Source organism: Balaenoptera borealis (genome assembly GCF_965194805.1).
Source record: "Balaenoptera borealis genome assembly, chromosome: 1".
Taxonomy (NCBI): Eukaryota; Metazoa; Chordata; class Mammalia; order Artiodactyla; family Balaenopteridae; genus Balaenoptera; species Balaenoptera borealis.
In genome coordinates this window covers 81,272,347-81,299,669 of record NC_138860.1, presented here as the reverse complement: position 1 = coordinate 81,299,669, position 27,323 = coordinate 81,272,347, and the positions used below count along the sequence as shown (strand labels likewise).

Below are 27,323 nucleotides of genomic sequence, written 5' to 3'. Positions count from 1 at the left end.
CCTCTAAAACCAAGAAGTTGTCTTCAGCCAGCCTCCTCTCCCCCAGAAAACAAACACCAAGACACCCTCACAACAAAGACCACACCATTTATTTACAAAGGCCAGTGTGGGAGTTGGGGGAGGTAGGGAGGGAAAGCCACACAGACATCCTCTCTGGACTGCTTGGGACCCTTTCCCACTTGGAGAAAATTCTGTTCCTCTTGCCTCCATATTCCCAGCAATGGGTCCTCCGAGCAGCTGGGCTAAGTAGCAGAGAGAGGGGGTGATATGAGCCTCCTCTGTGCTCCAATAGAGCAATGTCCAATTCCAGATCAAAGGCATCATTGCTGCCCTCTCCTTTCCTTCCCCAAATAGAACTTTCTGGCCTGGAGGGAAACAGTGAAAACTCAAAGGGCAGGAGCTAAGACGCCAAACGCCAGGGGTTCTAGAGGGAAAGACTCCTCCCCTCCTATTCCCCGAGGCAATGAGGGGAGGGGTAATAAGGGTGCTGGTCACAGCCCTGACAGCTTCAGAAGAGGTACCCACACTACCCTTGGGTTACCCAGCATCCAGAAGCCCAGGGGATCTAGCTCTCCAGGCTGTATTTATTCCTGACCTAGACTGGCCCTTTTGCCTACTTCTCTCTGGTGGGAGAAAACTCTAAACCAGAAATCAACAAGGGATCCACCCTCCCACTCAACTCACATGCACATGTGTGCGTGCATGCATTCATGCACCCACCCCCACACACACCCTCACTGCTAAGACAGACCCCAATCCTCTTCATGTCTTTTGAGGGGAGCTTAAATTACTGGTACCTGGAGACACAGACAGGTCCTGGGTTCATGGAAACGTGTGTGTATATATATAAGCATGTGTGTTTGCGGAAATGGAACCAACATAACCCCCTGTGAGCCGTATTGTTTAGCTTCATTGAGCCCTTTTCTTCCACTCAAATTCCGTTAACATCTCTTAAGTCTCCTTTGCCAGGCCTGAACCTGGACTCTCCGGCCTAAAAGAACTATTAGTGCTTCCATTCCCTGTCATTCCAACTTCCAAGTCCTCTACTCAGGCTCTTTCCCCAATTCCCTTCCTCCAGAAAATCTCATTCCCTCCTCCCCTCATTGGGCTGGTCCAGGGCCTGTTAATTTGTTCTCCAGAGGGCTGTGTCTCACCTCTCCCTTCAGACAGGGAGAACAGGCATCTTCCTTCCTCTGGAAGTCCCAACAGACCCCATGAAAAAGTGCTGGGTGAAGTGAACAGAACAGGGGGTGAGGAGGAAAATCACAGCCTGTTTCACCTGCCCCTCCTTCAGAGCATGGAAGTCTAGCATTGGTTAGGCTGGAGGTGGGAGGGGATGGGGGAGAGAAAGAAGGAAGAGTTACCAAAAGTAAACATAAGACAAGCAAAACCCTAGTGGTACAGACAGAATACCCTGTTCCAGTAAAGCAGAGAGTCGGTTCCTCCTTCAGCTCTGCACTGCCACTGAGAAGTTTGAAGGTTGCAAAGGTGAAGGGGGGGAGGGCCAAGGAGGAGGGGCCAATCAACAAAACTGTGAGAACTGTTTAAATAGCTCTGCTAGAGCAGGACCAGGAGAGAAGGTTCTACAAGAGGTGCAGAAGTAAAACTGGAATTCTCAGAGCTACGGGGCTGGGGCCCATGCCTCTAAAGTCACCCTGCCGTCTGGAGAGGACAAGGGAGAAGACAGAAGGGATGACAAGCCGCAGAGGGTCGGAACCAAACGCTGGCATCGAGGGACGGGAGAGGCAGGAGGCACGGGCCGAGGGATTAGGACAGCTGAGAGCCCAGGAGTCTCTCGATAGCTGCGTTGATGTCCCCTCCTGTGGCGATCAGGGCCTGCAGGTTGGCCTCACGATTGATGAAGCCCATGGAGTTGAGCTGCTCCAGCTGCTGCTGAAACCTCACTTCTGGCGTCTGCACCTGGAGGGGACAGGCCTTTTGAAGCGGGCACAGGACCAACCCCAGGGGGCCTATCTGATTCTGAGCGTTTATAATGGTGAGAAGAAGACATCCTCAGAGTCAACCAATGGGGCAGGGGTCGGTGAGCTGCAAACAGAGGCCAAGGAGCCGGCGTCCCAAGTCACTAAACAACTGTGTCATCATAAGGCAGGGGGCATCTCTCTTAAGATTTCGAAGTAATAGGTAGGCCTAGATCAGCCAATATTCCCAACTGCTTTCCATCAACACTCTGGAGATGTTAACAGGCAATCCAAACGCCAAATGTTCTGTGGTTGATGAATACCGCCTCCAAACCCCCTCCTTCCTGGCAGTCATCACACACACACGGCCATATTAAAGGTCAGAGAAGGGCCCCAGGAAAGCAAGAACCTGTTAATTGTGTTTAACCAATCAACAAACACGGTTATTTACGAAAGAGAAGGCTTTTCATTTTTGACACTCCTATAAACATCTCCTGGAAATGTTTTCCCCAAGGCATGTTTAGGAGGCACTAGCCTAGATCATGAACAGAAGACTCAGAGCTGGAAGGAGCCCAGCAATCACAGAGGCCCCCAACATGCAGTACAAGAGCCGTTTCCAATGCTCTGTGCTGTTTTTCATCACGGTCCACACAATTTAAGCTGGACTGGGCCTTGGGGATCCCTTCATCCAGCCCCCTCAGTGCCCTGCACAGAGCTGGGCACACTTATATTCCTGTTGAAAGGCTTTTCCCAGATGAGTCACAGAGGCCATAGAAGGGTTAAGGGGCTCATCCCTGCTCCTCCCCCAAACCCCAGGCCTTGACTATGTGGCCCAGGGCTCTGGTCACCTCACCTCCCAGAATCCTCCTCTCTTGTCTCAGAGAGGGAGGCTAATTTAATTATCAAAAGGGTCCTCTGATATAAGCAGAAATGGTGTAACAGTAGTTAAAGTGTAAATTCTGGAGCCAGCATGCCTCAGTTTGAATTTTAGCTCCATTACTTTCTAGATATGTGACTCTGAGCAAGCCAATTAACCTCTCTGGGCTTTAGTTTTCCCCTTTTGTAACACAGAAATAATAATAATAGCTTCCTGGCAAGGCTGTTGTGGAGAATAAAGTAAATGAGCTCTTATACATAAGGCACATAGACCAGTACCCAGCTGACCCAGTAAGCGCCATTACTAGTCTCATCTCTATTTCACAGCTGTGGAAACTAAACTTACGGAAGATCGGTAACTTGCCCAAGGCTAGAAAGTAGCAGACCAGGAACTAAAGCCAGGTCTGGCTGACTCCGAAGTCTGCTCTGCTGTCTCCATTCTACTGCCACCCTTAACACTGCAGGGTCCCAGCACCAGCCCCGCTGCCCCATGTACCTGTGAGTTTCCACTTCCAGCCAAAAGCTGGATCATCTGCTGCATGAGCTGCTGCTGAGCACTGGAGGCCCCTGTTGGAGAGGATGTGGCTGGCGGGGCTGGCAAGGAGGTGGGGGCCTCAGGCGCAGACCCAGCGTTGCTGCCTGCAGAGGAGGCTGGGGTCCGGGACATCCCAAAAGAGCCAAGGCTGCAGGCAGGAGAGACCAAGAGGTGGGAGATGGCCTCTGAGAAAGGGATGGCAATGTGAGAGCCAGAAGGAAAAGCAGTTGGAAGGAACAGGAAAACACACCCTCAGAGACACAAGGGCTGCTCAGAGAGTGGCAGAGAAAGCGGTTGAGGGGGAGGAGTAGCCAGAACCTTGCTGCCCACCTGCCACCGACTCTCACCTGGGTACCAGTCCGGGGGCCTCGGTCTGCAAGGTCTGCAGTCCCTGCTGGATCTGCAGCAGCGCCTGCATGGCTCGGGGATTGGTAAGAATGGAGAGTGACTCCGGGTTCTGCATCTGGTGGGAAACAGCAGAGAAAGGCAACAGGAGGTGCCAGGAGACAGGAGGCAGCCTAGACCCTGAGTCCAGAGCCAAGTGTGGCCCCTCCTTTAAATTCCACCCACTGGGCCTCGCGGTCCACCCCGGCCCTCAACCTCCGCCCATCTAGGCTCCTCACTCACCTGCTGCAGGAAGACTGGGAGCTGCAGGCGGAGCTGCTCCTGCAGCTGGGGGTTCCCCGCGAAGAGCGGCACGTTCACCATCATCTGCCAGGGTGAAGGCAGTAGGGGAGGCCTGGGCCTACCCACCCCCAGAATGCCCCCACGGCCTCATCTCCCTTGGTACCCCCTCCACTGCAGGAAATCTGGCCAGCTTTTCCAAGGCTCTCAAAGTATCCTGAAGGCCTAAGTGGGACAGTGAGAGGAAATGGAACTATACTCTGGACGAGGACGAGTCAGGAGCCGGTCTGACGAGGAGGATGATAGCTAACATTTCCGAGTACGTAGGGCTTACTACGTGCCATGCCATGTTCTAAACACTTTATGGTATTAACTCAACCCTCACAACTCTCTGAGGCAGGAACTATTGTTATTACCATTTTACAGATGAGGAAACGGGGGTTAAATAACTTGCTTGGCTCACACAGCTAGGAAGTGGCAGAGCTCAATACAGAAACCCAGGCAGTCTGGCTCCAGAGTGTTTTGATCATCACAAGCAACAGCCCCCAGTACACTCCGCTCGTGCCAGTTCCATACCTGAGCAGCAAAGTCGGGGTTCTGGGCAAGCGTTTGCATCATGCTGCGCATGTAGGGGGCTGAGATCACATTCTGCATTAGCTGGGGGTTCTCAGAGATCTGCTGGAGGAGAGCCTGCATTTCCGGGCTGTTGAACATCCCTAGGACAAGAAGGAAAAAACAAGAGAAAAGGGGTCCAGATGGAAACCAGATGCCTCACTTCAATCTACATTACTTCAGGCACTGAGTGGTTACAAAACTCAGAAAGGCAACGGTAAAATGGGCACCCAAGTACTGGGGCGTGGGTCCAAGTCTCTCTTGACTCTGAGGTCATCTCGCCCGGCTTTGTCCTGGCCCCTTCCCCAACTACTCTGCTAAGGACAAGCCAGTTGCAAACTAGGTCTGATTCATGCCCCTCTGGACTGTTCCTGCCACAGGTCAGATGTCAGAGTTGGAAAGGATGTGACTAAAGATCATCCAGTTCAATGGTTTTCAAACTTGTCTTAGCAGCAGAGACCCTTTCCTCAAACCAGATCTCACTTGGAAACCAAGTATGTCAGTGGTCTGGTTGGAGCTGGGGCAGGAGGCCTGGAGCCTTTCGCTTTTGGTCTTCCCTCATCCTGGAGATGGGCCAGAGCCCTCAAGACTCAGAAGTACAATTTTAAAACCATGGATCAGGTTCAAGTACCTTATTTATGAAATAAGCACATAGAGGGGAAGGGACTTTCCCAATCAAGATGCTCCCCAGGGTACAGAGAAATCAGAGCATCTACCACACATCCCTAGAGCCATATGTATCGTCATAGTCCAGACAAACGGGGCATCTCCCAGGGTTGTGCAGTGCATAACCTGCACTTCTGTACAAGGCAGCTCTGCACATCCCTCTCCCCCAGCCCACATCTACCTGCCCCCTGATTCCTCTCCCACACCCCATTCCCAGTCTGACCCATTTACTCTGGATAGTACCAGCAGTGTTGAAAGAGCTTAGGAAGTGGGGCCTGGTTTACTCATGAGCCTTTACTTAGGTCACTCCTAGGGACATCAGGACAGGGCCAGAACCAACCCTTACCCTGAGGGGCCGAGCCACTACTCCAGGCTACAGAGCCCCCTCTGTGGCTTCAATACAGTCTCACCTCTGTCTTCAATATTCTGGAGCAGTGTGAACCCCATTCAGTCCTGGGGCAGAGGGACTGCCCTGGTGACCCCACTAAGCTCCTTCCACCCTAGGACATACCTGACCCCAGGCTAGCCGCATTGATCCCAAAGGGGTTCGAGACTGTCGGGTGCACCTGGCTGGTCCCCGATCCTCCGGTGCCCTCCCCACCGGACCCGGGGGCCTGGGAGGTGGGGGGCGAGGGGCTCCAGGGGTTAGGGAGGGGCTCTCGATTCTCAGTCCGCAGAGGCTGGGAGGATGAGCTGTCGGAGTTCCCGGCCAGGGAAGAGAAGGGGTTGTTGCCAAACTGGGAGGAGGGAAAGGTTTTGGGTTAAGGACTGAAACAAATCAGGGATAAGGGCTAGGCCCTTTCTTTATTCTCACCTAATAGCCTCCCCTTCCCCAGGAAAGGGAGAGAGATCTAAAACCTTGGAGGTCCTCAGGTCAATTTCTAGCCCCACAATGGGCAACTTCACCCTCATCCTGCAGGGTGGGAGCTGCCTGATGCTGATGACTGGATAACTGAACCCTTCAGATAACCGGAAACGCCACATCTCCCCTGGTGGCTCTAAATATTTGGTATCTAATCTCCTCTGTGCTCTATAGTATCAGTACTTTACACACACCTTTCCCATTGTGTGGTGAGATATTTGTTTTCCTTAGCTCTTAAGGGGCAGAGACAATGTCAGATTCACCTTTGCACCCCTGGCCTCTGACACTAGTAGGTGCTCAATAGGTAATTATTGGCTTGATGGGAGCTGGCTCTCTACTTCGACCCCGATCTGCCTCTAGCTCTCCCTTTTCCAGCCACCCTGGTCTAAGACTAACTCCACCGAACCCTCTCCCTCACCCCCAGGTCCCCCACGTGGCACTCTGTCCATCCAGGCACACCAAAATGGAGCCCCTTAGTGGGCACACCTCTGGCTAAGCACACCTCCCTAGGTCTTCTCCTCCTTCTGTTGCTTCTCCATGTAATCTCCTCCTTCCCCTCCCTCCCCACAGCCTATCTCCTCAGACTGGCTGCTTCAGCTAAACAGTCCCCATCAGCACCAGGCCCCCAACTATGTTATCCAGGATCGTCTCAGGGTCTGCACCCCAGCATATGGTGGGCTGCCCACGGCAGCACCCACATGTCCTCCCTCTGGACCCGCCAACACCCACGCAGGAGGTACCTGAGCAGCCTCAGCCCCTCCCCACCATGGAGTTTCGTGTCCAGTCACTTTTCCTGTTTATTCGAAGGGGGTCATGGGGACCAGGGCTGACCAAGGACTCTCCTGCTCTGAGCTGTGGTTCCTTCACCCTACCAGATGCCTGTTCAGATAACAGGGCTTGCAGGCCAGGGTTCATGCACCAGTTTCAGTCTTTGTCAACGTTTCAGATTTCCTGTTCAGGTAACTTGCCTAGCACCCAAACCCACCTAGTTCTGGGTCCTGCTTTGCTCTTCCCCATACACCTTAAGGCCTGAATTTCTTTCCCTGAACTCCCAAAAGTGATAATAGCTGCCATTTATTGAGCACCTACTATGTGCCTGACCCATTTATTCTAATGTTTACAATATCCCTCTAACACACCAGTTCTCAAAGTGTGGTCCTAGGACCCCTGCAAGGTTTAAAAACCATTTTTATAATCCTAAGATGTTATTTGCCTTTTTCACTCTCATTCTCTCATAAGTATTCAGTGGAGTTTTCCAAAGGCTATGTAACATGTGACATTGCAACGGACTGAATGCAGAAGCAGATATAAGAATCCAGCTGTCTTGTAGTAAGCCAGACATTCAAGAGATCTGCAAAAAAATCAAACAAGGCCATTCTTTCCTCTAAAGTTTTGTTTTGGAAAATAAAGTTATTTTTCAAAAGAATATGCTATTTATGTTAATGTATAATGGATTTATTGTTATTTTTAAATGAGTTAATAAATAAATTTTTTTTTACTTCTCAGTTTTAATTTCAGATACAGTGAGTATCAATAGGCCTAACCCACAAAAACAAAAGCTTTTGGGGTCCTCAATAATTTTTAAGTGTATAAAGGGGTTCAGAGGGGAATTCCCTGGCGGTCTAGTGGTTAGGACTCCGAGCTTCCACTGCAGGGGGCTCGGGTTCAATCCCTGGTTGGGGAACTAAGACCCCCGCATTCCACACGGTGTGGCCAAAAAAAAAAAAAAATTTTTTTTTTAAGTTAAACAAAAAATAAATAAAGGGGTCCAGAGACCAAAATGATTGAGAATACTGCTATAACACATTGTCTCCATTTTGCAAATGAGGAAGTGAAGACTCAGGGAGGTTAAGCAACTCACTTAAGATCACACCACTGAAGTATGATGGAGCAGGTATTTGAATCCAGGTTTGCTGATGCCAAACGTTATGTTCTTTTAGCTGAACCAGTGGTTCACACACCTCAGAGTACATCAGAATTAGCTGGGTGCTTGTTATAAAGCCTTGCTCAACTACTTGAATTTTTTTTTAACCAGGTACATACATTACTTTGATATACATTTTTAAATTAAATACTTAAATAAAATAAAACTTAAAATAAATTAATTTCTTTAAAAACTCACAGTTGATCCCTATAGTACTTTCTAAAATTTGAAACAGCAATGGCAAGAATAACCAAGATGATGGTGAAGAATAAGCTGGAAGGGGGGAGGGGAGGTTCACCCTACCAGATGCCCAGACTTAATTAAGACAATGTGGCATCATCGTAGGGACAGGGTCAACAAGGCACACTCATCTGTGGAGACTTGGTGTAGGGCAGAGATGGCATGAACAAGGAATCCGTTGGGATAGCATGGGCCACTCAGGATATGGTGCTTTTTCCTTTCCACAAGGAAGAAGGAATGTGAGGCCCCACCCTCCCACTTGGGCGCTGGTTGGGGATGGCGGGGCGTTCAGTCTGTGAAAGTCCATCCAGCTGTACACTTATCATATGTGCACCTTTCTGCAACTATATTATTCTTCAATAAAACATTTTTAGATGTTTTTTAAAAAACAAGTTTAAAATTTTATGAACAGCATGATACCACTTCTATAAGGTTGAAAATATGCAAAACGAGGCCACAGATTGTTTATGGATTCATACATAGGTAATAAAAGAATCGAAATGACAAACACCAACTTCAGGGTGGTAGTTAGCTCCGGAGAGGGAAAGAGAGGTATAAGATGGGGGAGGGGTATGTGAAGGCTGCAATTCTATGTGTAATATCTTATTTGCTAATGTTTAATACGTCTAGGAAAACATACAAAATACTAACAACATTTGTTAACTCTGGGGTGGAAAAGAGGTGGCTGGGGGATGGAAATAGCAGGATCCCTTGTGTATACTTTTGTTGAGCTTGTATACCTTTCTATACTTTTCAAATACCGTTTTGTTTACTTTGTGTAACTTTTGAGTTTTGAAACAGGTAAATGTATAATGTATTTAGTGTAAGCTAAACTTTAAAAAAAGAACCCAGAAAGGCACTGAAACTATATATGGCAACATTTTAGGGCCACAAGGGTACAAGAGAATGCTATACTTTTTGTATATTTGGAAAGAATTCTTAAAGCCTTTTTTAACGTGCATATTCCCAGGACTTGATTCCAGAGATTGATTCAATAAGTAGCTCAAAGGTGGGGACCAGGAATCTCATGGTGAACGAGATCCCCAGGTGATTCTGATGCAGGTCATCTGTGGACCACACTTGAGACACACTGTGCTAGGGCTGGCTGTTTGACCCCAGGCCTGCCCCACAACCTTTGAGCCCTTGGTGCAAGAAGTTTGTCAGAACAATGTCAAATCCCTTGGATACTACCCTTCGCCCACTTCCCTAGGGAACTCTGCTATCTTCTGCCCTAGTGCCTCAGTCCCATGCCAAGTTGGACCATCCCTGGCTATGCAGCATGAGAACCACTTTTAAGCCAAGGCCCACCCTCAGGGCGCTAGGGAAAGAAAGAGGAGCAGACAGCACCTCAGTCTTGCCTGGATCTGGGGTAGGTAATCCTGAGTCCAGACTGCCCTCCCACAGCCCAGCCCCTGGCCCCACCTGTTCCCGGGCAGCACTAAACATGGGCTCCTGGATGTCCGTGTACATGCGGCGGAGGGCATTATACCCTCCAGGGATGCTCTCCAGGTTGCTTAGGGCCCGGTCCTGGTTCCGCATCATCTCCTGCATCATGGCTGGATTCCGAGCAAGCTCCATCGTCTGGTGGAAAAGGGAAAGAGAGAGAATGGCCCTGGAACCAGGGGATCACCAAGCTTGGAAAAGAGTGGGCCCTGATGAGGAGGTCTGCATCAGGACCAGGGTCCAGGGCCTAGGAACTGACCCATAGTGGCAGGGAGTAGGGTGAACTGGACTTCCTTCCTCTACTGTCACCTTGGCTCTAAATAACCCTGCCTCCCTATGGGTATTCTGGTTGACTTCTGGGGGTACAATGATCCCAGATGGGGTGAGGGCAGCAGCTTCCCTCCCTCAGGTTCAGAGGATCCACAGAAGTGTCAGGGAGCACAAGGAAGTTGAATAAGAAAGGACATGAGAAAGAAGAAGACGCAAAAGAGAAAATTAACATCTACTGAGCAGTTACGACATACAGGCACTCGGCTAAGTACTTTACAGAATTCAAATCACTTAATACCCACAATAACCATCCCGTGTAGGTATTTCTGTCCCTATTTAGCAGATGAGAAAATAGGCTCAGAGACTCACTGCCTGGGACACACAGCCAGTTAGTGGTGGAGACAAGGTTTAAGGCCAGATTGGTCTGTCTGACTGAGACCAGACTATGGCTTCTGGTAAATAACAAGTTGGGGAGGGAAAGGATTCAAGCTGGGACAATGCTACCAACACCTTCTAGATCTCACCCCAGGTCTTTGGCCTCACTGAATCTTGAGAAACAGGATGGGGGCTTTCTATTGGGAACCAATGGCTCACTTTCAATAAGGAGGGGGTGACCTATGTCAGCTCTAGGGGACAGCAGTACATAACAGATAAAATGAGCATAGCTGCTTCTTGTTCCCATCCAACTTGGAATGCCTTCCCTGTCCTTCTTCCCAAATTTGCTCCACACTTGCCTCTTCTAAGACACTTTTATGTCTATGATAAGATTCTGATCTCTTATCCCACAATTCGTTCATTTAATAAGTACTTACTGAGTGACTACTATATACCAGGCACTGTTCTAGGCAGTGAACAAAACACTTGCAAATCCTTGCCCTTCTGGAACTTATCTTCTGGTGAGTCTAGCACTAGTGTCCACAGCTCTGCTGAGATCATCTACCCTCGTCCCATCCCCTGGTGGATGGCCACGAGATGGAGCTCCCAAAGACCAACACCAAAGCACCTCCCCTGGGTCTCCCTTACCCACCAGGCCCTGTCCAGACACAATGCTCCCCAATCCTCCTATTATCTTTCATTCCCAGGCCTTTGTACTTGCTGTCCCTCAGCCCTGAATACTCTTCTCTTTTTCTTCCTCTGGTTCATTCTTCCTCTTTTGGGTCTCTGCTTGGGTGACACTTCCTTTAGGGCCTCCTCTGAGCCCCAGGTAGGATCAGGAGCCCTTCTGTGTGCTTCTAGGGGATACTGTGACTATCTCTATAATAGCACCGACCACACTTTATTATAACTGCCTGCTTACTTGTCCCACTTCCCTTTGAGACCAGAAGTTCCTGGAAAGCTAGGCCTATGTCTTTTCATCACTGTACCCCCAGGGCTCAAAACATGGCTGCTGAATGAATGAATGAATAAGTCAAGGTAGGACAAGGTGGGAAAAGGCCAGGCAGGGCACAGCTGGGCACCAGGTGTCCTCCACAATCCCAACCTTCTCTCAGACCCACCTGCCTCATGAGCTCAGGGTTGTTGAGCATGTGGCTGATCTCGGGGTTCCGCTCCATCAGCTGCTGCATCTGGGGGTTGGCCATGATCATGTGGCGCATCAGGTCGGGGTTAGACATCATGTCCTGGACCAGGGGGTTCTCCATGATCTGCGACAGCATCTCAGGATTGGACATTAGCTGCCTCTGCATCTGCTGCTGCAGCTCCATGAAGTTGGCAGAGCCCAGGCCCAGGCTGCCCAGGCCCAGGATGCCCCCAAAGCCAGCTGGGGGGAGGGGGCAGGGTCACAGTCTGTTGCAAGACTCTTCCCCTGCCTGGCCAGAGCCACTGAAGTCAGGTCTCCAGGATGGGCCCCTTCTGCTTCTCACATCTCCCTTTTCCAATCATTTCCACAGCCCCAGCCCTGATCCACTGCTGGCAGACAGATGTGAGCCTACTAGACTGAGACCTCTTTGATGGCCGAGGCTGACAGGCAGGCACAATACTGAGCACAGAGAGGGCAACCAGGGATGGCCTACTGGATGAGCAAATAAATATTCCCCAACCGGCTACTGTTGGACCCACCTTTTTCCCAAACTCCAATATCTTTACCCAGGGTTCCCCACATCCCCAGCCCCATTTCTCCCCTCACTCTTAACATTTTGCCATACTCTCCTCTTCTGGGAAGCCCTCACAAACTGGTTTCTTCCCCCTCTTGGCTCAAGTACCAAGGTCTGGACCCCTATGTCCAGGGGTCCCCAATCCTCATCGAACCAGGATCAGGGACCATATTTTCCCCTCTTCTTGGCTCTCCCCCACTCCACAGCCCAGAACAGGACAGTGCCTTCCACCCTAAAGGCTTACAGAGTATGGATGCAGTGGCACTGGGAGGTCCCTCCCCAGTCCCTGGGGAGGTACCCCCCCCACTGCTCCTTCGGCTTCCACTGCCAGTATCCGAAGTGGCACTGCCAGAAGTGGAGGGCTGGGCAGAAGTGGCAGGTGAAGCAGGCGTGGTGGAGGGCGCTGAGGCTGGGTCTGGAGTGGAAGGGGAAGAAGCAGTGGCAGTAGCCGGATCTTGAACCCTGAGGACAGAAAGAAAAATCCTAGTTGAAGTGAACACAAAAGGGAAGACAATGATTTCTATATTTGCTGTGCAGGTTCAGCCCTAACCCAAGCCACCTCCTAAGCAACCCTGAGGCTGGGGCAGGGTCATGCTGGGGGCAGTCAGTATATCAGACAGAGGAAGAGAGGAGCGAGTATCCTCTATCTTCAGGGTATTCAGGGAGAGGTAAATCAGGTTCCCTTCCCCTGCAGATGAGATCACAGGGCTTCCTGACAATCCATCCAAGAGCCACCTTCCTGGGCCTTGGCATAGGCCTTAGATGTACAGTTGAACAATGGGTGAGAAAGTATCAGATGGGGAAAAAAGTGCCCAGTCCGAAGCTGGACCTGCTCCTCTCCTGAACTTACTTCTGAGGGGTCTTGATGACCAGATGGACAGTGAGCCCATCCTTGATCCCATGCTGGTTCAGTGTGTCCCCATCCTTGAGGATCTTGCCTGCGAAGATCAGGACCAGCTGATCCTGCTGAGCCTTAAATCTCCGGGAGATTTCCTCTTTGAACTGTGATCAAGAGGCAAAGGTCACTGTGAAGGCTGCCTGGGCTCCTCCAACCAGGGACCCTGCCTCTTCTTCAAAGCCTCTGTATTCCCTTGCTCCCACCTCTAGTCGTGGGAAGTCCTTTCAGCAGTCCTGACTGCATCCCTCCAGCTGCAATAAGCAGCTCCTTTCTTAACCAAGGAGGTGGACCAGTGAGAAGCTCCTCTCAGCTCTACCCCAGGGTCTCCCACCCTAGAAAGCCCTTGCTTCTATCTGCCACTCCTTCTTCAGTCCATCCACCCAGTTCCCTGTGAGCATACTACCTGGGCAGTTCTCTCCATCCCAACTCCTTCAACAGCCTTGGGCCCAGGCCCTATCTCCCTTCAGCCTTCTCTTTCCTCTCTTTATTCCCAGTGTTCTTGTAACAACTACAACAAATAGATCCCATTTATAACAGCACTAACTATTCACTAGTTAAGAGTTCCATGAGATACATGTTAGTTATTATCTCCATTTTAAAGATGAGAAAACTGAGGATCAGAGCAGTTAGGTAACTTGCTCTGGGCAGACTGGAACTCAGGTCTTGACATCAAAGCCCAGGCTCTTAACCAAACACATGGGGCCACTCAATTAGGGCTGATTTCAAATTCAGTTTTGCAGGCAAAAATTATTTAAATTCTGGAATGTAGTCATTTTATAAGGTGGGGGAGGGGCAATGACGGCACTAAAGGCTGGCTTGGGGAGAGTTAGACTCCCCAAATCTATCAGCAACACCTCTATCAACCCAACCAAATCAAACCCACACTCTAAGTAAAAAGAGTGCACTTGTTAAGCAAAGGCAGCTTCCAGATCCCTCCCTTCCAACCAGACGCCTATCTTAAGCCCCGCCTCTGTGAAATTCTGGAGCAGCCAGAGGGGGGTGGTGAACATAGGCAATATTCCCTCATTCACTCATTCAACACATTTTTATTGAGCACCTACTGCACACTGTGTAAATCCCAGAGGGGCTGAGAATCAAATGTAACCACCTCGATTTGAAAGAGTACGAAACATCCGGGCAGAGGGAAATCCTACCCCCTGGCCGGGCGTGAGAATGCTGAGCGTTCTCTGAGGCGCACAGTAGGCGCCCGGAGCTCTCCCCCAACCTGCGCCTCCCGCCCGTTCAGCTCCTTGCCTGGCCCCCACTCTGACTCGGCGCCTCGAACCCCGACCAGTAACTGGGACGAATACTCCCCTCAAACCCAGGGTCCTTCCCCCTTCCCTGTGCAAGGTGTCCTCTTCCCACTCTCCACCACGCCCCCAGCCCAGGCTACAAGGCAAACCGCCGGCCTCCCTTCCCCAACACGCGCCACGCTCCCCCAGACCACCCCCGCAGGACGCCCCCTACCCTCCTGCCCGTCCCTTCCGCTCCTCCGAGTGCGTGCTGGGCCCCCGCCCTCCTCTCCCCGGCCCTCCCGTACGCCCCACCGTCTCAGAGCCACCCGCCTCTTCGCAGACCCCTCCTCCACGCTCACCCTCACCCCCGCCACCCATACTACCTCTTTGACCGAGGCTCGATCGCAGATCACAATTTCCTCCTTGTCCTTGGGGGTCTTGACGGTGACCCGAATGGGGGGCCTCGTCTCGGCCCCGCTCGGCTCCGCCATGCCGCCGCCGCCACCCGGCCGCCCGCCAGCCCGCCCCGGCTCCTCCTTCTCCCCGCCCGCCCGGCCGTCCGGGCTCGGCTCCGGCGCCTCCAACACTCCCCTCTCCCCTCCCCTTCCCAAGGCTTCACCGCCCCCTCCGGACCAGCCGCAGCCACAGCGCCCCGGGCGGACTGGGGGGGCCACTGCAGCGGGGTCCGCCCAGGACTGAGCCCGGGGTCCAGCAGCTTGGACAGGGCCTTGCTGGGCTGCGGCCCCCGAGGGGTTCGGGGCGGAGGCGGGGCGTGTCCGTCACTGCGGGACGGGGGCCGAACTAGCTCGCCCAAGCCGAGCTGAGGTCCACCCGGGCCCAAAGCTGCCCCCGCCCCTCCGCGGGTTAAGTCCCGCTCCGGGACAAAGGACTTTCTGTGTCGCCGCTTTATCTCCGTTGCCTGTGATAACTGGTCTTTCTCGGGAAGCCCAAATTCTTTCCAGGCCTGAGCCCTCTCCCGACTTTGAGGTTGAATTTTCCCACTTCTGGATGTCCACCTAAAACCTTGTCTCTAGGATTGACTTTATTCCCCTGAGAGTAGTGGCCTGCACGAAGTCTATTAAGTACAGTTCTAGAGATCTGAATTTTGCCTGCGTGGCCCTTCTGAGCCTTGGTTTCCTCAATAGTATCTATCGCCTCATCTCGCAGAACTGTGCATAATGTAGAAATTTGCTTTGAAAAGTAACCAAAGGTGTGCCGGACAAATATAGGGATTTTATTTTCTTTTAACTACTGAATCGTGAATTGTCAAGCGGATATGACTTTTCTCTGCCCGAGGGGGTTAAATGTCCTTCCAGTACTGCCTCTGTCCTTTTTCTCCCGCTCTTTTCCCCCATAACCGCGTGGTCGCACTGGAAAAGCGAACTGTAGTTCCCAGGGTGCCTCGCGAAATCGTAAAGAACTACAATTCCCAGGGCACCCCGCGGTGGGGCGGGGTTGAGTCAGAACCACAAAGCCAGGCCAGAAAACTACAACTCCCAGGGCGTTCCGGAGCAGGGCAGCTGGACTACGGGAAGCGGCAGGCGGAGGGCAGTAGTAGGAAACTCGGGGATCTGGGTGCAAAAGCCCAGGGATAGGAGCCGCAGGCATGCTGCGTCCCAAGGCTTTGACCCAGGTGCTAAGCCAGGCCAACACTGGAGGCGTCCAGAGCACCCTGTGAGTGCGGACCGAGAACCCGAGTGGCGAGCACTGGCGTGGGGCAGCGCGCGACTCTCCGAGGGAGGGGTGGAGAAGGGAGGAGGTGGCAGAGGGGGCAGCAGCTAGGTGAACCGGCCGGAGGGCCCCTCTCGAAAAGAGAAACCGACGTACTGGGTGCTCGGGGCATGTTCTAGCACACACTCAGCCCAGACGCTTGCTTTCTAGAAGGGCCAGTGGCGGGAGTTAGGATGGGAGCCCAGGCGTTTGCCTCCCCGTCCTCAGCACGTTGATATCCCTCCTGATCCTTCGCCAGGCTGCTGAATAACGAGGGATCTCTGTTGGCCTACTCCGGTTACGGGGATACGGACGCCCGGGTCACCGCTGCCATCGCCAGTAACATCTGGGCGGCCTACGACCGGAACGGGAACCAAGCGTTTAATGAAGACAATCTCAAATTCATCCTCATGGACTGCATGGTATGGAGAAGGGAGCCACTTCCTCTTTCTCTAAGGGCATCCCCCAAGGGGCGACCTGGACCCCATCCTGGATGGTTAGAGGGGCAGGGACAGGATCTCTGGAAGATTACTAAGAGTCGGTCTGCAGCAGCATTTATAATAGGCAGGACCCTATGCATCAAGTGGTGATGAGAAAGGAGTCCTGGACCTGAGGTCTGGCTGGGGTTCTGGTCTCAGCCAGCCACTTATCATTTGTGGAACCTTGGGTAAGTCACTTAACCTCTCTGAGCTTTCTTACCACACCTCCAAGGTGAAAACAATAATCCCCATCACCACACCATGCACACAGGGTTGTTGGGATCAAATGAGAGGGTGGATATAAACTGTAGAGTGATATGCAGACACAAAGTGTTGTCATCTGAGATTCACAGACTCAGAAGCATGGCAGAGTCTCCAGACCCTAGTCCAATCCCTTCAGTTTACAGAGAAACACGATGCAGTCCAGAAAGGGGAAGTGGCCATTAGACTGTGAACTTCTTGAAAACAGAAGCTGTCTCATTCACCTTTCTATCTGTTCAGTCAACAAATTTTTAGATCCCTGCAGTGTTCTCAGGACTGGGGAAAAAGTAGCAAACAAGACAGACAAAAACTACAGCCCTAATGCAGCTTACAGTCTTACATATGCCTTAAATTAAGTAAAATATGTATGTTCGTAAAATAAGTTCGTAAATATGTTTTGTAACGTATGTATGTAAGTGTAAAAAGTAGTATGTTAGGTATTGAAAATGCTGTGGAGAAAAAGCAAAAAGGAAGTGAGATAGGATGTTTGTGTCAAGGACTATCTCACTGAAAAGGTGACATCTCATCAAAGATCTAAAAGATCTAAAGGAAGTTGGCAAGCTATGTGGCTGTCTGGGTTAAGAACATTTCTTTTTTTTTTTTTTTTAAATTAATTTATTTTTGGCTGCGTTGGATCTTCGTTGCTGCGCTTTCTCTAGTTGCAGTGAGAGGGGGCTACTCTTTGTTGCGGTGCACGGGCTTCTCACTGCAGTGGCTTCTCTTGTTGCGGAGCACAGGCTCTAGGCACTCAGGCTTCAGTAGTTGTGGCTGGTGGGCTTTAGAGCACAGGCTCAGTAGTTGTGGCTCGCGGGCTTAGTTGCTCTGCAGCATGTGGGATCTTCCTGGACCAGGGCTCAAACCTGTGTCCCCTGCATTGGCAGGTGGATTCTTAACAACTGCGCCACCATGGAAGTCCAAGAACATTTCTGATAGAGAGAACAGTAAGTGCAAACGCCCTGAGGCAGAATGATGCCTGGTCAGAGATCAACAAAGTTGAAGTGGCTGGAGTAGCATGAGAATGGGAGGGGTTAGTAGATGAGGCACCCAGAGAGGCAGGGGGTGCAGCACCTGGTTCCAAGCACACAGTGGATGCTTAGTGAAAGTTTGCTGAACCAAATTGAAAAGGCCCCAAGAGTGAACTCTCCAGGAAGGATTTCCACTGTAACTCAGCCACCGACCTCTCCCTCACTCCCTCCTTAACCAAGGATGCCAGTTCCACTGATGATTCCTAGGATGCCTACCCTAGAGCTGGTGCTATAAGGGTGATAGCTTTCAAATGTTCTGACCACAACCCAGCCATAAGAAATATATTTTAAGTCAGAGTCCAGTAAAACGAAAGTTTCATGAAACAGTACTTCCCTTACTATATGCAATATACTTCATTTCTCTTCTTTTTTTTTGGCCGCGCCGCACAGCTTGCGGGATCTTAGTTCCCCGACCAGGGATTGAACCTGGGCTCCAGCAGTGATAGTGCCGAGTCCTAACCACTGGACCAGGGAATTCCCCTTCTTTTTCTTTTAATGCTGATCAACTTCTTAATTGATCTGGGGTCGGTTAACCCTGGGGCCAAACCTACAGTTTGCAAAACATTACCTTGGGAAGTGAGGAGAAGTATAAGTTGGGTTACTGTTCTCCCCTTACCATAATGATAATAACTGTATAATAAACCATAATAATAACATCACCCATCTGGACAGCCCTTTGCAGATACAAAACTCCTTCCTGTGTATTAGCATCCTCACCAACTGGAGTGAGGTACAGGTTACAGAAAGAGTAACTGAGCTTCTGGGAGATTGAGTTTCCCAGGGCAACTTGGTTAGTAGGTGGCTGTGCTGAGGCTGGAATGGCCTCAGAACTTCACGTCCAGGTCTGTGGCCAAAGTCCCCCAGCAGAAGCTCCTGCTGGGCCCAGGACATGGAAGGAAGATACAGTCTCTCTCAAGAAGAGCCCATGGGGAAAGAGGGGGCAAAGGGTACAAGCAGAACATCACATCCCCTGATATCACCCCCACCAGGAGGGCCGTGTAGCCATCACTCGAGTGGCCAACCTTCTACTATGCATGTATGCCAAGGAGACTGTTGGCTTCGGAATGCTCAAGGCCAAGGTGTGTATGTGCCCATCCCTGTAAAACCCTGGGCCCAGCCTTCATGCTCCATCATTGTGTCCACTCCCATCCCCACCACCTTCCCGGAGTCATTCTCCTGTCACCCAGTCCATGTCTGGTGCGGGCTAACACTGGAGGCTGGGGGCTGGGGGCTCGGCATTAGGAGTAGACCTGAATTTAAGATCCCTCTAGTGGCAGGCCTTGTGTGGGACTGGTTTCTCCTCCCTTTCTCACAGGCCCAGGCCTTGGTGCAGTACCTGGAGGAGCCTCTCACCCAAGTAGCAGCGTCGTAATGACTGTTGGTGGAAGCAGGGGTTCAGAAAAGAGAGATGACCATTTGGAGGGGCAGGGCCCCCTGGGGAAGCCTTCCTGGATGTGGAGGGTTGGGGGGACTTTGTTCTTCCCAAGAATAAACTTCAACTCCTGTCTTGTGTCTTGGCTGCTTTCTTGGATGGGGGGAATCAGAGGAGATAGGAAGGAGCAGGGATTGCTTATAAGGTTCTTCATGTTTTGCAAGTGAGTGGCTTTTCACTCACTCCTTCTCCACAACCTCCAACACCAAAAGGTTATTGGCAGTGGTGCCTCAGGTCCCTTGGCCTCTCCAGTGGTGTTACCTCACCTGGCCGCTGCCACTCAGAGAAGAGTCTTACCCACCTGTTGGCAAAACCTTGAGAGTGAGCTGAGAGGAACAAGGGGCTGGTGGGGGTCATGCTAGACAGAAAACAGGGCGTGGGAGTTCAGTGTCCTTCAGTCCTGAAGTCCCTTGGGGGGCACCTTTTCTACTCGGGGTTGGGAGGGTGCCCCCTGGCGGCCTACAAGGGCCACCCCTTCCCTCTTCTCCAGGCATTCACAAGCTCACACAGACCCTCTCCAGATCAGGAAGCCCTTTGCAGACAGGAGGGCTTTGCTCTGAAGCCTCAGGTCCTGGTGAAGGAGTAGAAAAGATCCAGAAGTCCTGTCCCTGCACTCAGACCCCTCACCTCATCTGCTGTTTCTGCCCCAGGTCTCCCCCTATCCAGTGTCCTTAGAACAAGACTGGACGGGGAGCTACTAGCCCCTTTCCTAGTGCTGTAGGAAGGGACCCATCCCAGGCAAGCAGGTGGGTTGCAAGTTCCAGCTCCACCCAGGATGAGAAACTGCCCATCCCAGGCCCTGGGCTGTCAGGGAGCGGCAGAAGTTGCTATATCTAAGATGCACCTCCCAGAGCTCTGCACTGCAGCAGGGTGACCCCAGCCCCTCCTCACAACAGCCCTTCCTCTTGTGCCCCCAGTTACCCCTCACCACAGGCTCTGCGGAAAAGTGGGAGGCCGAGTAGCTTCCTGCTCCCCAAGGGACTATTTCTCACTCACTGGTGGCTGGGCCCCCCATGGCCACAGGTCCCAGAAACCTAGCAACGCGTATTCCGTCCTCTCAGCTGGTTCTGTGAAGGTCCTGTCCCTGTCCCAGCTGCCCCCATTGTCACTCCCTTGAGCCTGCTCGCCTGCTTGCGGGAGCCCAGGCTGAGAGCAGACACCCAACCTGTCTAACCTGTCTGACGTCATTGTCTCTCCACCCACCTGGGCCCCAGGTCTCCAGCCACTCACTGTTCCTGTTCTCAGCTTCCGTCCTCTCAGCTTCCTTACAGCACCGCCACCTGCGAGAGCTGAGCCCCCCTAGGCCCTGGCTAGCCTGAAGTCGGCCCTCGATCCCTCTGGCTGCAGAAGTCTCTTTACTCCCGATGAGAGGAAGGGCGGATCCAGGTCTCTTGAGAGCTGAGGGTTGAGGGCATTGAGCCAACGCATAGACCCGTCACCTCTGCCCTTGAAGACACTTGTGCCCTCCATGCGGAGCCAAGATGGGGAACAGAAACGAGGAAGATTATAACTTTGTCTTCAAGGGTGAGTTGGGGTCCGTAGGGAAAGAGGAACACCTGAGAGAGACCCAGGAAGAGCACAACAGAGCCAGAGGCCCCTTCCTGTTTTTTAATCACTTAGCAGGACCTACCTCCTAGGGCTCCTCATTCCTTTGGATAAGAAAGAAAGCCTAAGGAGTGGGGGAGGGTCTGTTTACTGGTGCAAAAGTCCTGGAGCTGCCAGAATGCTCTAGTAAATAATGCTGATCACCCCTTAATGGTGCCAAGTTAGGCTCCTCTGCCCTGTTCCCAATGGAAGCCCAAACCCCTAGGAATAGTCAGCCACTGCAGCACCAGAGATGGAGGATTCCCTCCTGAGAAGAAGGGGAAACAAGCCGACTTAAGAGGAAGGAAGTCACCTTTCTAGGCAGCTGTACAGGAAAGGAGAGATAGGATAGATCTATCCCGTCAGAGCGCTGGAGAAAGCCATAGGGAAGATGTAACGATTGGGAGAAGGGTCTAATAGAACCTGGAGGACTCCCAGCGCCACGGCTTTGTCTGTCTGCCCCTTGGCAGACCCCTTGGGCTCAAATACCAGGAATTGGCTTCAACTTGGCTGTCCCTGGAAGTCCGCATGTATCTTTCCTGCTCCTTTATCTTACCCCTGTGTTTGGCCAGTCTAGTGTTCCCCACCCCCACCTGCACACCTCCTTCAGGGCAGGGTGGACCAGCTGCCCTATGCTTCCCTGTCCAGCCACCCCACCCCACTGCCTCTCCCAGCCTCGGCTCCGCCCTCACTTGAGCTGGGACTCTCAGTCGACCAGGGCTTGGGGAACCTGTACTCCCAGCATCTTTCCCAGGAAGGGAGACAGAGTAAGGATTAGCAGTAGACTGGGGCGATACTACTCCTATCGTTTACTGAACCCTTGCTATGTGCCAGCCACTGGCTCATTAATCACCATAACAACCCAAAAATTATCTTTCATTTTGAAAACATGAGTTCAGATCTCAGCCCTGCCATTTACGAGTTATTACAGGTTGGGGTCACTAGAAGCAGACACTGAGAAATGTGGGGTGTAAGATGTTTATTGTGGCTCAACAGCAGTGAAAGGAAGAGGCAGGGCGCAGGACTGGGCAAAGGGAGAAGTCACACTGCAAGGCAAGATCACAAAGCCTTGGCCAAGGGCAGGCAGCTCTGGGTTCCCCTCTCCTTGCTCGGGCGCTGCTTGCAGGCTGCCCAGGAAAGGTATGACCTCAGGTGAGGCTGCCCTCTGCATCAGAAGCAGATGCTGAAGGAGCCAACAGCTGAAGGCTGTGTGCTGACTGCGCTCCCTGTGGCTGGGGGCAAGTCCTTCCTAGAAGGCTTATCTGAGCAGCACAGCTCGTGTTTACCACACTAGCTGTGCCATCTTGTGCAAATCATTTAACCCCCCTGTAAAAATGGGGTGATACTAATAATGGTACTTGCCTTATGGCATTGTTGTGAGGATTAAATGAGTTAATATGTGTAAAGCCTTCAGGATGGTGCCTGGCACACAGTAGGAGCTCAATAAATGTTAACCATTAGTATCTCCATTTTACAGATGAGGATGAGACACAGAGCAAATAGCTTACAAAAGGTCACTAAGTCAGTACTCAAACCCAAGTCTGTCTGACTCCAAAGCCCTTGCCCTGAGCCCCTTTGGGGCCTGAGGATAGCGCTCAGAGCACACCCACTGGGAGGGATGAGATGGGGATGAGGTTCCCAGTAGGGGAGAGGCAGGAAAACACACACACACACACACACACACACACACACACACACACACACACACACACACACACACGTCCATACAACCTCTTATCCACACACACCCATATAGCTCCCAGCTCTTTCCTGCACTAAACAAATAAGGAATTTTTTAAGTTGGAGGGAGCCTTTATAGGTTTTATAAACAGGGAAACTGAGACCCAGAAAAGGTGAGCCACTTGTTCAGGGTCACACAGCTAGTCAGAGGCTGAGTGGGGACCAGCACCCAGAATATGTGGTGTCCAGTCCTGGGGTGCCTGCCTGCCTTTCCAGAACCACCCTGGGTAGCTCAGGGCCAGTGAGATTATGAGCTGTACTTACATCAGCCCCACATTTTAACCCCAGCCCCCAACTCACCCATGGTGGGTAAGGCTGGGCCCTGGATGCTGCCCTCCAGCCTAAAGGCTCTTCATGGCCCCGCTGGTGGATCCTTGTCCCTGAACACCTAAAGGTAAAAGCACTGGCCTACCAACAACAATAACGACAGTAACAGTTTTGCACACTCACTATATCCTGGGCAATATCTCATTTACTTCTTGCAACAATCCATAAGATAGATACTATTGTTATCACTTTTTCATAAGAAAAAGGTCAGAGAGGATAATAGCTTGCTGAAGGACACACATAGCTGGTCCCACACCCAGTCCCATGGTCTTAACCATACAAGACTGCCCCTTCTTGGGGACAACTGGATCCTAACTTATTGTACACATACGTCCATACCTTTCCCCCACCCACAGACGTGTCACCTGCCAAACTTTCTCCTTACCCACACTTCTGTTCACACCTCTGCTCCCCACGCAGACACACACAAACCTCCCACTTGTCCTTCCAGCTCGTATACATAGAAACACGCACAATGTTCTCATACTCCCCCACCCAGAAATGTGCAACCTCCCCCCAGGCCCCTACCCTCCCTCTTACCTCACAACCCTGAATGCCAATACCCACAAACAGCCCATAGACGTCACTCCATCACCGTATTCGCAGGTTGACTCTGCAGCCAGGTCACAACAGACCAGGCCTAGACCTCTTAAACGGCCTGTTTCAAACTCTCAGCCCTTCTGCCCCCGGATGGATGCATTCATGTAGAGTTGCAGACCCTAGCCTCTGCCAGGAGACCTGGCTCCCTCCTCAGTTTTCTGAGCTCAGCTCCCCTTTTCGGATGGGCAGACCCTCCAAGCTCAGCCCTTATCTCTCCACTCCTTCAGTGGTGCTGATCGGCGAGTCAGGCGTGGGGAAGACCAATCTGCTATCCCGATTCACTCGCAATGAGTTCAGCCACGACAGCCGTACCACCATCGGGGTTGAGTTCTCCACCCGCACTGTCATGCTGGGCACCGCCGCTGTCAAGGCTCAGATCTGGGACACGGCTGGCCTGGAGCGGTACCGAGCCATCACCTCGGCGTGAGCTGGGGCTGGGGGTCTCCTGGGGCGCGGGGGTGCTGGGGAAGTCAGGGCATACCTCTGGAGGAGACGTGGAGGAGGAGGAGGAGGCAAGGACACTCAGCAGTAAGTTCCCTGAATGGGACCACGGGCCACTGCGGCCCGAGTCAGGAGACGTGAGTACTGTGAGCTGCGAACAGTCTGAGACAGGCTGCAGTGATGCTGACTGCTGGAACTAAACACAAGGGCCATCGCCACCACTTACTTAAGTCCTTGCTATGTGCCCAGGAAGGTACAAGGCACTTTACATTGGGCATTTTATGGAATCCTCAAAGTACCACAGGAGTAAGGTGCTATCATTAATTCCTCTTTAAATACGAGAAGTTTGAGTCTCAAGCAGGTGAAATCAGGGTGCTGCTGGGATGGGGGCAGGTTCTGCGATCAAGAGCACCCCCTCACTTCTGCACAGTGCTTTGCACTTGGCAGCCTTCACTGTCTAACCACAAGGTGAAGGGCTGGACCCCTCAGCTGCATTTTACAAAGACTCAGAGGACACAGAGGAACGTAGGTCTCCTGACACCAGACACAGAGTTATCTCCCAGGCAGTGTTAGGCCAAAGGTGGTGTGTGTGTGTGTGTGTGTGTGTGTGTGTGTGTGTAGTGGGGGACAGCACAGGAGTCAGGGGCTTGGTTTATACATACGCATTACTCTTGGACTGGTCACCTGACTCTTTTTTAAAAACGTTTATTTTATTTATTTATTTTTGGCTGTGTTGGGTCTTCGTTGCTGCACGCGGGCTTTCTCTAGTTGCAGTGAGCGGGGGCTACTCTTCATTGCGGTGCGCGGGCTTCTGGTTGTGGTGGCTTCTCTTGTTGCGGAGCACGGGTTCTAGGCGCGAGGGCTTCAGTAGTTGCAGCTCACGGGCTCTAGAGCGCAGGCTCAGTAGTTGTGGCACATGGGCTTAGTTGCTCCACGGCATGTGGGATCTTCCCGGACCAGGGCTCAAACCCGTGTCCCCTGCATTGGCAGGAGGATTCTTAACCACTGCGCCACCAGGGAAGTCCTGGTCACCTGACTCTTATGAGCCTCAGTTGACTCTTCAATAAAATGGGAGTAATTAGATACCACCAATCCGAAGAAGCTCCATCTAACTCCAAGAGTGAGACTGGATGCTTGCAAGGGTGCCTCAGATGATAGGGGAGATTTAACTAGTCCTAGAAAGATGGCCATGAGAGAGAAGGCACTGTGGGTCAAGATCTTAGAGGTGGGACATCTAGGAGGCTGTCTTGACCAGAGCCCTGGTATACATTGGTGAATAGCAGGGACTCAAATCAGAAAAAAAAGACCTGGAGAAGCAGAAGGCCTAGGAAGGAGGAGGGAGCCACTGGTTTTGGAGAAGGGAGGTGAGTCTTCGGAGGCTCCAAGACCAGTATCTCTGGAGGGCGCTCAGCTTCAGACATGGGAGCTTTGGGCTGCCCTGTGTGGTTTGGGTCTTTGGACTCTAGTTTTCATATTCCCCATCTCTGGTACTCATCTCTGGCTTTTGGCTTGAGGGCTCTGCTCTGAGGCTGGGCCTGATGGGCCTGACCTTGCCTCTGTCCACCCCACTACCCCCCACCCAGGTACTATCGTGGTGCGGTGGGGGCCCTACTGGTGTTTGACCTAACCAAGCACCAGACCTATGCCGTGGTGGAGCGCTGGCTGAAGGAGCTCTACGACCACGCCGAGGCCACAATCATCGTCATGCTCGTTGGTAACAAGAGTGACCTCAGCCAGGCCCGAGAGGTGCCTACTGACGAGGCCCGCATGTTCGCTGGTGAGAGCCCACCATGACCCAGCCTGACCCCTCCAGCCCTGCCAATGCAACCCCAGATCCCACCTCCCCAGCCCCTGCTCCCACCTCCCCAGCCCCTGCTCCCACCTCCCCAGCCCCTGCTCCCACCTCCCCAGCCCCTGCTCCCACCTCCCCAGCCCCTGCTCCCACCTCCCCAGCCCCTGCTCCCACCGTAGGGCTCCGGCCTGGACATCCTCCACAGGATCCCCTACCTGTATCCCATCTTCCTCAGAATCTCCTAGACCCTCCCCTCTGTGACCCTGTGTCCCTCTTTATGTCCCACCACTTGCCCTGAGATTGTCTTTATGGGCAATTATTCATAGTTGGTTTTAGGACAGCCCACCCTGCGATGCTCAGAGATCTTAAGTGTAGCGGGTGGGCTCCCCTTGACCACCTGCAGTCACACTTTCCCCAGGCTTTCTGGGGTTTAGAGGCAGCAAGATACAGTGGTTAAGGGTGTAGGCTGTGGAGTCCCATGGCCCAGCTTCACATCTCTTGGCCAATGACTAGCTGTGGGACACCAAGCAAGTTCTTTATTCATTCTCTCTGTTTCTGGGCTTCAGTTTCCTCTTCTATAAGAAAGGGATAGTATTCAAACCTACCTCACAGGTTGTTTTAAGTTTTATATGAGCTACACATGCCAAGGGTTTAGTGCGTAGCAAATGTACATGGTAAACATGAAGTAAATATTATTATTATCACGTTGGCCCTCCACAGCTAATGGTGTGCTTCCTTTCCTGTCAGAAAACAATGGGCTGCTATTCTTGGAGACCTCGGCCCTGGATTCCACCAACGTTGAGCTGGCCTTTGAGACTGTCCTCAAAGGTAGAGCCCCTGCTATTCGGCAGGCACCCCATCCCATCCGTGAGCCTTCTGTGGACAGTGTGAGGAACGCAGACACCCAGCCCTCGCCCGCCCCAGCTGATTCCTCAGCCCCTCTGTGGGCCCCCAGCCTCCTCAGAGCCTCCCTAGTATGCCCCCCACCCCCTCAGCTGGAGCTTAGGGAAAGAAGCAGAAGGCCACACTTACCAGGGAGCTGAGTCTTAGCCCTTCTCCACCCACGTAAGTAGAAGGGACCCAGGTGCCCAAACTCCTCTTCCTTCTAGCAAAACCCACGGTGTTCAGAAAGGGGCACGTAGAGTGTGTATGCGGAGGGCAGGCTCTAAATCTTCATCTGACCTGACCACTGCCCTCTGCCCTCACAGAGATCTTCGCCAAGGTGTCCAAGCAGAGGCAGAACAGCACCCGGACCAATGCCCTCACCCTGGGCAGTGAGCCGGGCCCTGGTGAGAAGAGGGCCTGTTGCATCAGCCTCTGACCTGCCCCTGCTGGCACTCTGGTGTCCCCCATTCCCACCCCAGATCCAGGAGCTTTCCCTGCCCTGTGGTTCCAGATGTCAGAGTGGCCGGTCCTTGTTCACAGCCCCGCAGAGCTCTAAGGTCTTCATGCGCCGCCCCTCCTCCCCACATATCTCTATTATCGGTCACCTCTTCACAGACTAGGGCCCCCCAATAAAGCTGTGTTTTGTATCAAGACCTGGCCATCCTGCTGCTTCCTGGTGCCTCCCCTTCATCTCTGGCCCAGTTCCCCTTCCCCTCCCCCTCCCTCCATCCTCCCCACCATACACTGCCCCCCAGGGCCAGCTGCCTCTGGAGTCCTGTGGTCCGGGGACAGTGCCAAGGGGGTGGGAGGCGCCCGCCCTACCCTCTGCCAACCCCCAGGGCAGGTAGGG

General features: G+C 52.4%; 3 protein-coding genes across 7 annotated transcripts; 2 read left to right on the top strand and 1 right to left on the bottom strand.

Moving 5' to 3' along the window:
- Positions 1-67: 67 nt before the first annotated feature.
- UBQLN4 (ubiquilin 4) lies at positions 68-14,753 on the bottom strand. 2 transcript variants are annotated; one of them, XM_082352711.1, is made up of 11 exons: positions 14,581-14,753; positions 12,915-13,066; positions 12,309-12,526; positions 11,468-11,730; positions 9,681-9,839; positions 5,744-5,969; positions 4,531-4,670; positions 3,958-4,041; positions 3,678-3,742; positions 3,292-3,478; positions 68-1,920 (listed from the first exon to the last, which is right to left on the bottom strand). In XM_082352711.1, the coding sequence occupies exons 1-11, from the start codon at positions 14,686-14,688 to the stop codon at positions 1,768-1,770; spliced, it is 1,755 nt and encodes a 584-aa protein (XP_082208837.1). In that variant the 5' UTR covers positions 14,689-14,753; the 3' UTR covers positions 68-1,767. The 2 variants fall into 2 exon arrangements, with proteins under 2 accessions (XP_082208837.1, XP_082208836.1); XM_082352710.1 differs by having other exon boundaries at positions 3,678-3,793; positions 14,581-14,752.
- A 941-nt stretch (positions 14,754-15,694) lies between these two features.
- Positions 15,695-25,573, top strand: LAMTOR2 (late endosomal/lysosomal adaptor, MAPK and MTOR activator 2). Its single transcript, XM_082365639.1, has 5 exons — positions 15,695-15,871; positions 16,167-16,329; positions 18,662-18,751; positions 18,988-20,628; positions 25,380-25,573. Exons 1-4 carry the CDS (start codon positions 15,804-15,806, stop codon positions 19,042-19,044), a joined length of 378 nt encoding a protein of 125 aa, XP_082221765.1. The 5' UTR covers positions 15,695-15,803; the 3' UTR covers positions 19,045-20,628; positions 25,380-25,573.
- On the top strand, positions 20,488-27,126 carry RAB25 (RAB25, member RAS oncogene family). 4 transcript variants are annotated; one of them, XM_082359830.1, is made up of 5 exons: positions 20,488-20,628; positions 23,583-23,778; positions 25,380-25,573; positions 26,336-26,416; positions 26,797-27,126. In XM_082359830.1, the coding sequence occupies exons 1-5, from the start codon at positions 20,586-20,588 to the stop codon at positions 26,907-26,909; spliced, it is 627 nt and encodes a 208-aa protein (XP_082215956.1). In that variant the 5' UTR covers positions 20,488-20,585; the 3' UTR covers positions 26,910-27,126. The 4 variants fall into 4 exon arrangements, with proteins under 4 accessions (XP_082215956.1, XP_082215953.1, XP_082215955.1 ...); XM_082359827.1 differs by having other exon boundaries at positions 26,336-26,475; XM_082359829.1 differs by having other exon boundaries at positions 26,336-26,531; positions 26,797-27,008.
- Positions 27,127-27,323: the final 197 nt, after the last annotated feature.